This window comes from Notothenia rossii, assembly GCF_949606895.1.
Source record: "Notothenia rossii genome assembly, chromosome: 9".
Lineage (NCBI taxonomy): Eukaryota > Metazoa > Chordata > Actinopteri > Perciformes > Nototheniidae > Notothenia > Notothenia rossii.
In genome coordinates this window covers 16,871,378-16,884,622 of record NC_136907.1, presented here as the reverse complement: position 1 = coordinate 16,884,622, position 13,245 = coordinate 16,871,378, and the positions used below count along the sequence as shown (strand labels likewise).

General features: G+C 39.7%; 1 protein-coding gene across 15 annotated transcripts in view; it reads left to right on the top strand.

The window, feature by feature from the left end:
• tcf7 (transcription factor 7) overlaps positions 1-13,245 on the top strand; it is a 68,818-nt gene that overhangs the window by 39,851 nt on the left and 15,722 nt on the right. For all 15 annotated transcript variants that reach the window (XM_079651213.1, XM_079651216.1, XM_079651215.1 and 12 more), the window contains exon 5: positions 9,875-9,962. In XM_079651213.1, coding sequence (XP_079507339.1) covers positions 9,875-9,962 — 88 coding nt within the window. The remainder of the gene's footprint in view (positions 1-9,874; positions 9,963-13,245) is intronic.

Here is a 13,245-nt window from a genome sequence, read left to right as displayed (position 1 = left end):
TCTTCTGTCCTGCTGCATCACTGAGCTCATCATAGTTGGTCTGTTAAGAAAATAAGAAGATAAAAGCTGAAGTGTATCGAAATCCGATCAAAGGCTCTTGGGTCCTAGGTGTCTGCAGTAGGAGAACTGGAAATATATAATATAAGTTGTAGGAACATAGTTTGATGTATAAACTAAAACCTGATGTTTTGTCCAATTTTAAATCATATTTTCAAAGAGCTATGTGATATTTCATGGGAGTAGTCACAGGTTCGTTTCTGCAATTTGTGACCAGTTCGGCCAAATTGCTCCAAAGTTTGACAGATTCTTCGTTGGTCCATGCTTAACAGCTTCCCCAAATTTCCGGTAGTGTTTACGTTAACCTGCTGAAAATATTCCAGGTTTACTTCTCTTCCACTTTAACTATAAAGTAAGTTTAACTTTACAATAAGACTACCCTTATAAAGGATTCATAAAGGGTTTATAATTAGGTTGTAAACACTTTATTAATCATTAAGAACAATTTATTAACCAGTTCTATCATAGTTTTCATACATCAACACAGGCTCACTATTTGGCAAGATGACTAAGCCTTATATTGGCTACTTAGCGAGAATCAACTCGGTGAACAACAGATACCAAGGATGCTGGCTGATGAGGAAGACGAAGTAAGCTAAGTAGCCAATATAATTAATTAATTAATTAATTACAAACTATTCGTAAACCCTTTATAAGGGTAGTCTTATTGTAAAGCGGTACCGTTTAATGTTTGTTAATAGATCAAAAGATATTATGATTTAAAATGTTTTCTGTGAACAATTATACATTTCCTCAGGGTTCACCTTTGTACATATCTCCTATTATCATCTCATTTCTGTGCTCTGCCAGTTCCTTTGTCTCACTCTGCAGCCTATAATTATACCACTCATGCATGACTTCAATGTAAAGGTTAAAGAAAATCAAACATGTGATTACCATTTTCCTTCTTTACTTCTCTAATCTTTTTTGAGCCTTATGTGTTCGACATGGTCGCAGCAATGATTTGTGAACCGTGAGCATAACATTTAAAATGTAACTCCTTTTATTCTGCATTCAGAGGCTTCATGTTGGGATGTTCCTGTGAACTCAGCTCATTGTAGATGACAGGCGCTTACTGTAATAACTGTAGTGGTATATTTGTGCACAAGTGTTCTTTTGTTTGTTATATTTCTGCTCACAGTTTGCAACTCTTCCTTCAACCCTTTGTTGTGCCGTGAGATCTCACTTTTTCTCACATTTCAGTTTACTTCCTGTGTTGTTACCGTCAGCGCCCACTGTCTGACTGTTTAAAATTACAAAACGTTTCTGGGGAAGATTTCTTTGCATCACTTTATAAAGCACAATATTGTCAACAGCAATCATGTTTTAGGAATACAAATGTTATAAATCATGTATGCCTGATATATGAAAAACGCCTCTATTAAAACAATTTTAGAAAATATGTTTGCTCAGGGTGTCCGCGGGGTCTTAAAAAGTATTAAAAGTTAAGGCTATTAAAAAGTATTAAACTGCATTTTTCAAGGTATTACATTGTGTAGCTTGTTTTCAATAAGTATATCAATTGTCCAAAAGAGGTTGTATTCTACAGTCTGCCTGAATGTAATCATTGCGTAGGTGTGTAGTGTGATTCTGTGTAGTTTATTTAAAACTCAAAGTGGCGACGAGGTCTTAAAATGTATGGAAAGGGACTTAAAAATGTCTTAAAAGGTATTCAATGTGACTTCAGGATTCCTGCATATACCCTGTTGCTACATGCAAGTCTTACTAAGGTAAACATGTTTAGCTCAGAATGAGAACAAACTCCTTTGTTAAAAAATATGTACATTTCCTAGAGATCTACTGATGCAAACTGACAACATGTAGTAAATAAGAGCATCATAAGTAACACAATAATCCAGCCAAGTGAACATACCTTTGCAGAAGTGTGGTAGAATAAACATTTGCCTAATCCTGATTCTAAATGTAGCTGCAGTTTCAAAACATGACGGTGGAGTTTGAGACTTTAATCCCTTCCACCTCCGATCCTCCAAGGATGACAGCTTCTGTGGCACTCGTATTTTCTGTTATCTCAGCTACTACAGTAAGCACAGTACTTTGATCAGGATCAAATAAAAGCTGATTTCACTGTCATATCTTTATAACTTTAAGATTCATTTTTACAAATGTGTTAACATATGTCTTTGATTTACCTATCAAGATTTACTTTAACTTTAATAGAATTCTAGATAATTGTAATTGAAGGTACAATGCTTTAGATTTGCTGATAGGGGTTTGAAAACATGCCATTTATCTGAGAGTTTAAGTTGAATAAGATTTAATTAAAGATAATTGTTGTCAGGAAATGATGACTAATCTCACACTGTATGAGTTGTCCTCCTGCAGGTCTATGTTTGTCATTATGGGAGCCAGCTGGTCCGTCCAGTCAGTACAGTCACCTGACCATAACACATTTAACATGCCAAACAAAAGTCGAGTCGATCCTCCACCGTCACTTTGATTTGACTGGTTCTCAGATCTGACTGTTGGCTCAAACAATAGAGTGCAAAATACAGAAAGAAAGAGTAGAAATGAAACTCCCAGTCACACTTTAATGTGCAAGATGCACACGCATTAACACTTTCTGTAGGGTCTCGTATGAGCGCCAGGTGTTACTGAGTGAGAATAAATAGGTGCAAAAACCATCTTTCAGTTACCTCAGCACTCTGCATTCTCACTGCATTTCTGAGTATAATTTAAAAATAAGCTAGTGATATCCTTTATTCTTCTTATCGTCTACTAATTAATGAAAAAGACCAAAGATAACAATGAATTAATCCCTCTAACTACTAGTTTCCATGTAAAGCCAAATACATCTCATTCCTCTATGCTTAAGATATATCGTCCATTTAGTTATCCTAAAACAATTTGAAACACATCAGTGTTTTTACCATGAACACTGACAGTGTAGTTTATTTTGGGTCAGACCAATAAACATACTCCTGATGTAAATACTCACAGAATTACAAAAATTGATTATAAATCCTTATCAAATGCACATTGGATTCCTGTCAATGTAATGTTTCCATAAAACTGCATTTCCCAGCTGCTTAAGGAAACACATTTTGTTGAACTATATTTATGATTTATTTGTATTTACTTGTAGTCTGTCACGGTCTGTCTAGAGGCTTCTCAATTGTCAAATGTCCCCTCCTCGACTCCCCTCCTCGACTCCTATCCTCGAGACTTAGTCCCGCCCACAGGAGATGCGAGTGGAAGACTGAGGAGGGGAACCGAGGAGAGAGGAAGGGAAGCAGCAGGCGGTTAGAGAAATGAGAACTCCTCTCCTCTGAGCGGTCATTTTAAAGAGACGTCCATTAATGATGACAGGAGGCACAGCAGCACTCTGATGGACAGATGTGTTCATGATGAATTTATTTACTTTAATTCATTCACAGTGCGGTATAATAAGACAATAACAGGCTACAGATGCGGACACACACAAATATATTTACATAAATATATACAATTTAAAGTATGAGAGCACTCTCATAATAACGTAACACAATCAGAGACTGGATATATCCCCCCCTCTCTCTGGTCGCTGAAATGGGGAATTAAAATTAAGGGCCAACAGTTGTATTTACAAGTATTAAAAGTAAGCAGAGGACACCAAACCAACTGAGACCCGTCTGTCCGCCGCATCTAAACACTGTACAACACACACACCTACACTGTACCACACACACACACACACACCTACACACTGTACCACACACACCTACAGCTCCTAAAGCATAATCAGGCTACAACCGTTGTGTATTTTATTATGTGAAGCACTAAATGGTCTTAGGAAAAATGTTGACTCTTTGTTTGTAGATATCTACTAAACTACAGCATACAAATACAGAAAGTAATGTAGGCCTGTTATATTGAGTGATATATATTTTACACACTGCTCTGCTTTCTGCACGGACCTCACAGCTGTTCTCACTGTAAACATCGCGTCGTGATGAAAGCAGTTTCTAAAATAATATCCAGGGGAAGCATGCAGAGCTGTCATTGGCTGAGATAAGTCCGGCCGTGCGTCACGACTCCACCGTTCCCGAAAATGCATCCTTGGAGGAGCCGTGGAGGAACCATCAGTGTATCCTCGATCATAGCTCCTCCAGAGAGCCTCGTCGATGCTCGATGCTCGGTCCTCGATGTGCATTTAGAGAAATTAGATGTCCTTCAACATGGCGCGCTGAAATCCATTTCCGGGTCACTACCAGAGGACCGAGGAGTCGGGGAGGGGAAATGTAAGAATTGAGAAGCCTCTCCTGTGTTGTGTTTTGTCTGTCTCTGGTTTCCTTTTTTATTTTGAAAACTGTTCACCCCCTGTCTTGTCTGTTGATTCCTGTCTCTGTGTTTGCCCTCCTGTGTCTGATTGTCTGATTGTGTTCACCTGTTGCCCTTGTGTTTCTGCCTCCCCTGCCAAGCTGTGTCTTGTCCTGTGATTACCCTTCTTTGTATTTAGGCTTGTCTTCCCCTGTGCTCCATGTCAGTTCATTGTTTGTTTTTCCTGTCTCCCTCCAAGTCAGTCACGGTCAGTCTTTCGGTAATGTTTTTTCCTTGTGCTTTCGTTTTGTTTCATGTCATGTTTTTTGTCATCGGCTTTTGTAATAAAGCTCGCTTTTGTTTATAGACCTTTACCCTTTTTGTAGTCTGCATTTGGGTCCTACCTTTTCCACAATTTCCCGAATCCTGACATAGTCTAACAGGAAGGGCCCTCAGATTTTGAGATACCCCTACCCGAGGTAGAACAAATGACAACAATGATTTTTCTTATCTTTAAGGTCTCCCATTAATGAAATTGATTGTTGTCAAATTTTATTTTGGGGGAAAACATTTTATTACATTGTCACTGCTGCCCCACAGAATACACTCAGGATTTGACGAAGGGGAGGTGAAGAGCATCTGCACAGCAGGAGTCAGCAGTTTGACATCACTGTGATCAGGAGGAGATAGACATAAAGATGGTGCTCCATGCCATACAGTACATCTTGCAGAGTCATATTCCTGCATCATTGTGAGGTCAGATGACACAGATGTGGAAGTACTGCTCATATATTATGCAAGCAAATACATGTTTGGTTCATCTCTAGTGTACTTGCATGCAGGCCATGGAATGAGAGAGAGATATGTCCCCATCAACACCATATGTGAGAACATTGGAAAAGACATGTCTAACTGTCTACCAGCATGTCGTGCACTCATTGGCTGTGGCACAACAAGAATAGGAAAGACAACAGCATTCACCAAACTCAAGACCCATCTCAGCGAGCTCAAAGATCTGGCCCATTTTGGACTCTCTGCCAGCTTGGAAGAGTCTTTGCCAGTCGCAAGAGAATTTGCGCTTTTGCTATATGGAAAAAAGGAAATTGGAATGATGTGCACAAACTTGGAGGAACTGAGGTTCACAATTGCATCAACAACAGATGCCGCCTCAGAAAATCTGCCGCCAACAGAGGAGCCCGAACCCAAACCCTTGTTATGGAGTCCTATTGGCAAGGGGTGGATTGTCAGAGATGGGGCCATTCAACCAGTGCTATTTACAAAACCTTCAGCACCTACAGAAGTGAGACACATTACTCACTTGTATTGCAAAGATGCAAAGTGTGGAGAGAGTGCAAAGTGCCAGTGCCTTTTGGTGATGTAGGACAGCCACCTGGTTCATACCTCAGCAAATCTGAAGAGGAAAAGAGTCATCATTCTCAAGTTATGGGCTTTTTTGTCACCTTTCCCATATTAGGCCTGGTCTAATTTGGCTCTTTTTCAGGGATTGGGGTAGTTCTAAAGAACAACCAAAAAACATTTTTGTTCCCCCAAAATAAAATTTGACAACAATCAATTTCATTAATGGGAGACCCTAAAGATAAGGACAATCATTGTTGTCATTTGTCCTACCTCGGGTAGGGGTATCTCGAAAACTAAAGCCTTTTTTGAGGACTTGCTGCTAGACTATTGATTAAGACCATACTTCCTGAAAGTAACTTTCTCATTAAGTAAATTTTTTACGAAAGTAAAAAAAACACCTTTATTTTTTCTCTTCAGATGACTGATTGGGAGAGTGAGTCACTCTATTTAAATCAGCATGAAGAAAAAGGGAGACTGTATTGTAAATGAAATATGATGAATTATAAGGCACATACTAAGAGTCATAATAGACATGGCTTTTCATAATCTGTTGTTTTGCACTGTACAAAAACAAGTTTAGCTTTTACTGGGTCTTTTGATTGTTTGCTCTTAACAAAAGTTCCTGTACTAATGTAGCACTCATTACCGCTCTTACTGTAACCAAACACTACAAAGTTTCTTCTGGTCTTGGGCTCTTTTATGTACACCACACAGGCTGAATGTCAAGTCATTTTAATGCTCAGATGCTGCAGCACTTTCACTCTCAGTGGTTGTAACCACCACAGCACATTATCAGTGCAGGAATGCTATTTTCAGCTCTTCGACTCTTATTGAACATGCCACGTTCTGATACCGAGCTCACGCAGAGCCGGTTTGACTCAAATGGTTTCCCTTTTAAGTTGTTTCCCGAGACTCTGACATGGAGAGCGTGAGATAGTTGCGTTAGCTGTCATTAGATGGCTGCTTTAAAAGGGGCATTCCAAAGAAAACTACCCCATTACTGCTGCTCGTTTTCCCCTGCAGGTTTCCCAACAGCAAACACGGCTGCATACAAACGTGACTTACCGAAACCAGCACAACGTTTCCTTCAAATGCAAGTGTGACCGATTAACAGTTAAATTAACATGCGTTTGTTTTGATCTTGATCGTACAGTCATTTCAAGGAACATGGCGGATTTCGAAAAAGGATGCAAAGTTCTCCATCTCAGGATGTTTCTCAATGTCGAGGACGCTTCCTTGGTAGGACATGTCTTCCGTGTCACTTCATTCAGAAGCTAGGCAAGAATCCTTCCTGGCATTCGGAAAACGAAGAGTGGAACAGGCGAGCAAGTGTGCAGGTGTGCGTCATATGAGAGGCCCCGCCTTAAATTTTCCGCCACAGATTTTGGGAAATTAGTCCGTGCGCAAAGCATTGTGGGGATTTTAAGACCGTGGAGGATACACATGTGAAGCCTCGAAATGTCTCGCTACGAAGGACGCTTGGTAGAATTCCAAGGAGCCTGGACATTGGAACAGTCCTTCGGCGGGACTCGATGACGTAGCATCCTTGAAATAGTGGCTCTGGAGGAGCCTTCCTAGACATTGAGAAACACCCTCTGTATCAAAACAAGTTGTCATTGTTACTAATGGCGTTCAAAGGCTTTATTTTCATATGCATAACAGCTATAGCGTACTCCAACAGTGCAACATGCAATACAATTAAGACATTGAAAGAAAAATACATCAAATAGTGCAAGTAAAATGCAATAAAAAAATAAACCTTGTACATGTTAAATAGAAAACCGTGGACAGAATGTAAAACTAAAATGTACAATACTGTACTATGAATACATTCATCAGTATTCCTTACGGGTAATATCTATAATATATGGCTTAATGGGGCAATCTGTTGAGTTATTTTATCTTGTTCAATATTAACACAGACAGAAACATATTTTCTAACCCTAAGGGCACATTCAGCCTGATATTAGCCCTCAGGCAAAACAAGAAAATGGCTTACAGCATGTGCTAAAGTCTAGTTTAAAAGCAGAGGCAAAGATACTGCACTGCTGTTTAAACACTGAGGCAGGACCACACCTCTATTTCATTTAAAAATACCCCGCCACAAATAAGGGTGGTGAATTTAGCGTATACTTTAAAGGTTTTATGATATAATGATGTCCCGGGAAAATATATGGCTCTTCACAGCTCTATAGACACAAAATCTTGCACTTATTTTTTGGGCTAAAACTTTTGTCAGTTTGTTGTTGTTGTTGTTGTTGTTGTTGGTAATAAGTGGAATTTACCCTGATAAAGACCTCTATATGTTGAACCTTATGTACTGTATGTGTCTCACATGATACTGATGGAACAGTGATGGAAAGTTGCCAGCAATCTCTTCAAACTCTTTGAGTTCTCCTGTATTTCTTTTTGAATGGATTAATCACTTACTGTATCTATAGAGTAATGAAAATGCTATGCTTATAGGTGAAAGCCCTTAGCTACAGTAGTTATGTTTGTCTGGTGAACATGCCTTCAGTGAGTTTGGCTTAAAGCTGATTTATAGCCACATTATTAAAACACTAAATACATGCAATGAAGGTTAGATAGATAAATGACTAAGCACAAACATATTTTGTTGACTGGACACTCAATTAACTTGTCTTTGTCGAGATGCAGAGGGGAAAGGAAGAATGGAAGGAAGAGAAGAGAATGGGAGAGGATAGAAAGGGAGGCAGGGCGTGGTGGGTCAGAGGGAGGGAGGATCGGAGATAGGTCGACTGACTCAGTCACATTCCTGTCGTCCAGATTTATAGTGGCTCGGGGTCCTGAAACAGGCCCGGAGCCACGGCCAAATTACAGTCATCTACAGCATTCCTGTGCTGCAAACACAGGTTAGCAGCCTGGCCGCGCTAAGTGCTAGGTGCTGCCTGTTGACAAATGACTTCCTTTGAAGGGCACAAAGACAGAGACAGAGAGAGACTGGATATTTACTCATGAGGGCACAGAGTCAAGCAGTCTGTGTGTCTTTTTGATGGAAAACAATATGGCTAAAAGTAGAATTGAAGAATACGAGATGGTTTGTTTGGGTGTGTGTGTCTATCTGTATCTCTGTGTGTGTTTTTATGTGGGGACTTCGCTTGTGTAGAGTAAACCAGTGAAAACCAACTGGCGACATCAGCGCCCCGTGGAGGGTCCCATGCACACACTCACACACAGCATCATGACACACTAAATCCCCTTTACCAATGGAGGAAAACACAGTAACATCTGGCTTTTGTCTTCGTTGGGAACGGTTACAATCTGCTCTCAGTACCGGGACAAATGACTCTGCAGTAATCGTGGATATTTATCGGCTCTAAGTCCTATCTGCATCGGCACACGGGTGAAAACGCACATTTTCCTAGTTTTTCCAGGACTGAAAGCAAATTAGCTTTAAGTAATCCAAACATTTAATGGACAATATATAAAACATTTTTTATTCAAACTCCTCATCAAAATTATATTTTCTAAGTGTTTCTATACAATCATCATGGTTGTTTTGAGAGTTTGAAAAAGATACCGGATAATTTTCAGAAAATAAGTAACTCTAGTTCTCTGCACTATCCCTCTTTTCCAGATGTCAAACATGACTCAGCATAAAAAGAGACCCTCGACCACGATGGGAAAGGAGTCCATCTCCTATGTTTTTTACGGGTTTTCGAGTGTTTAAAAAAACCTGTAAATACGCACTGCTTTCAATGCAAATAGGGTTTAACCATAGACTGTATTAACACACATACAGGTTCACAAAGGATGGGAACAGAGGTCTGTGATCTGTTTTAAGAGCATCTTTGTGTTTAATACCAGGTTCCCAGACTACTAATAGCACTAATAGCCCATCAAACCCGGGGCCAGCCTGAGGGCCGCTGACATGACCTGACTTGTTTGTGTTTTAAAAAACAAAAACCGGAGATGCGGCATCATTTATTCAGTGTGTGTGTGTGTGTGTGTGTGTGTGTGTGTGTGTGTGTGTGTGTGTGTGTGTGTGTGTGTGTGTGTGTGTGTGTGTGTGTGTGTGTGTGTGTGTGTGTGGGTGTGTGGGTGTGTGGGTGTGTGTGTGTGTGTGTGTGTGTGTGTGTGTACTTATGATGTCTTAACTGATGGAAACAAACAACACAGGAAAGAGTGATTACATGGATGTTAATATATATGTGTGTGTGTTTTTGTGTGTGTGTTTCAGGCATTCACAGGCACCAGTCCCAGGACCTCTCGGGGTATTACTCCCTCCCTCCAGGCGGCGTCGGACAGATCAGTCCCTCCATGGGCTGGTGAGTCTCACACATACACACACACACACACACACACACACACACACACACACACACACACACACACACACACACACACACACACACACACACAAGCACACACACGCACACACAGGTATATCTGTACAGTACTGTGATGACCTTGTTACTGTATACCTCTTCCCTAACTTTAAAGGAATCGCCATGTTTTCTCTAACATAATGAAAAATGAGAGCTACAAATATTTAAAATTGAGTAATCTAGTCTTTAAAAAAAATATATAATACATTTGATAATTGATTTATCCTTTTTTCGTGTTCTTTAAAAGGCTCCTTTTTGATTTTCCTGGTTTTCTTCTGTGACAGTAACCTTAATATCTTTACATTTTGGAGTAAAGTTTGAATTTAAGTATGTCGTTTTTTTTCTTTTTTATATCTTATTGAAAGAAAACGGGAACAAAATTCTTCATCAATAATGAAAATATCCTTTTTCCCCAGGCCTACACATATACTTCTGCTGTTAAGTAGCTTGTAACTGAATTTTCACCATTAATTCACATCTGATTTAACAACTAACCCTCAAACATCTAAAGAAGGTCTTCTGATAATCTTCACAAATCACCTTTACCGTCCTATCACCTTATTAATCGTCGTCATCTCCCCATTGTTGCATATATACACACACACACACACACACACACACACACACACACACACACACACACACACACACACACACACACACACACACATACACACATACACACACACACACACACACACACACACACACACACACACACACACACACACACACACACACACACACACACACACACGTGGACCCAGGTTAGTGTATTATACATCACTGTCTCACATGATGTCAAAAGGGGCTAACCCAAGTCTCTTTTTTAATGGACGCCACTTCCTTTGATCACATGTGTTTGGGAATCTCACTTCAACTTTTGTGGCATCTGGTAAAGGAATGTGGACAACAGAAACATTCAGAAAAAACGTCAACTTCAAATAGTCTTGAGTAACAAACGAATAGCATTACAGGCATCAAAAGAGCTAATCCATGTCGTCACAAGCATGTTTTTACTTCTTCTGAAAGCACATTTGACCTGGAATCATTGAAAGTTCCCTGAAGAAGTTTGAAAAATAAAAAAACGATCACAATAGGGTTGAATTTCATACTTCAAGATAATCGTAAATATCCTCACCTGAGTGAATCAAAGAAGTTATCTTACTTGCTATAAAGTATAGAAGTGAAAAATTAAGTCTTACTTTGAATTCTAATGTAATGTGTGCATGATGAACTTGTGATTTATGATTCATTTTAGGTTGTTTAAAAAACATTTTGTAGCATGATTGAAGTGATTAAATGTAATGTTACGTTGTTTCAGTATTGCTCAGTGACATTTTAAGCAGTTCTTAAGATTTTTGAGTAATGAGTTTCACATTACATTTTCATATTGTCCCCTGCCTAAAATAGAGAATTCTTCATATCTAAATGTGTAACTTGCAGTATTCGTCCAGATGTGGTGGGTTTGGGAAGATTCCAGCCTTACTTTAACTAGCAAAAACCACATAATTGCAAATGAAAATGTGCATGTTTTTGGCTTTGATCCACTACATGTTGTTTGGATCTCAGCCTGTCTTGATGTTTCCGTTAGTTCCTTTATAGTAATAATAAAGCAGTAGCAGCAGATTGGGACATCTGCTCCATATTAAGTCATTCCATTAAGAGTTTACATCTATTCTGCGTGGATCGTGAGCTTGCGATGTCATGCTGGTTGATTGTGAACTCATAATGTCAGACGTCCATTGATTTATGGATCAACACAAATCCATTTATTACAACCTACAGTATCTGTGCCTGGACAAAATCCCCTGCGGGAACAGTTAAAGGCTTACATCAAATGTCATGGAGATTTGGAAGGGAAGCTTAAAAACTTTGTGCGTTTGTACACATACCAAGTGTGTTTATGTCTCTGTAGGACGTGCTGTGTGTCCCAAGACATTTCTCAAGTCTGTGATTGAAAGGCGTTTTATCTTTTTCAGACACTTCACTATGGATTTCCACAAATATTATTAATAGCTAATCTCCTTTAACCCAGATTATCTGCTTGTTTTGGCCCCTTGTAGTGTGCTTCTTTGTTAAAGGAGGAGGAGGGGCCGGCATAGAGAATAAGTGGTAAATGTCAAACTGTTGTTTTCTGTTGCTTTTTACTATTAGCCTGGTATCTCCTCCTGTTCCTCCATGACCACCTCCACATGTCTCCTGGGCCTGTTCACTGATTGGTTGCTACAGCCCAGGCGGAGCGCAGCAATTATTTCAGATGTGTTGTGCTGTTTTGTGAGGATGCAGCCTTGTAGAACATGAGTCTCACAAACATGTTGCATTATTAAATACAGTGAGAGCTGAAGGGAGTGTTATGAAGCCTCTTTAACTTCTATTAACGAAAGCAGAGTGAGAGTGTAGCACAGCCTGTTCTTTCCTGTGCATATCCAGTTGTGCTGGGGGAAAAAAAGCTAGTTTGTTAAGGTGATGTCGGACGTCTGCAAAAGGGCTGGTCTCCATAGAGAAGGGGGAAGACTTGATTTTGTTCAAATACTGGGATAACAGCCCAGAATTTCAGATAATCTTCTCTGGATGGCATTCATAGTGTTGCACTCTGTGGTTCACACGAAAAGTGACAGAACTACCGGTAGTTGTGTGACAAATTCAAAAAGAGAGCTACTGACTGGAGACACGTTTAAAACCCTGCCCACCCACTAAACTCTTTTCTCTACTTTGGCTAGTCATGGCCAGAAACTAAGAAAAATTGAATGGCTTTAGTTTATTTCCCACTTATTGGTCCTACATGATGAAAAACACGAAGAGCAGGAAGGCAGTCTTTTTGGGGTCTTCTGTGTCAGATCAAACAGTTACTGCGAGCATGACAGCTATTGGTCTTTGTCGTCATTCAGTGACATTTTTAAACTCATGACCTTTGACTTATCAGTCTGTTGGGATGTAATTACTTTGTCAATTGTAGTCCAAATGTAACAAAGAAATGACACAAAGCGCTTCACAATGGAGCAGGTCGCCTTGTTTTTCATCTCATTCCCAGAATACCTCTGTCCAGCCATGCCTGTCACACAGGAGCTCTTTTTCTGTTTGAGAGTGGCGTCACGCTCAAGAGCGGCTGTTTTCCGCAAAGATTATGATTTGCGACCTGTTCGATGGTGTGTGAGAGCACTGGTGTTTTTAAATGTAAACAAAATGAAACCACGCTGATTTGGATTGATTGACGCATATC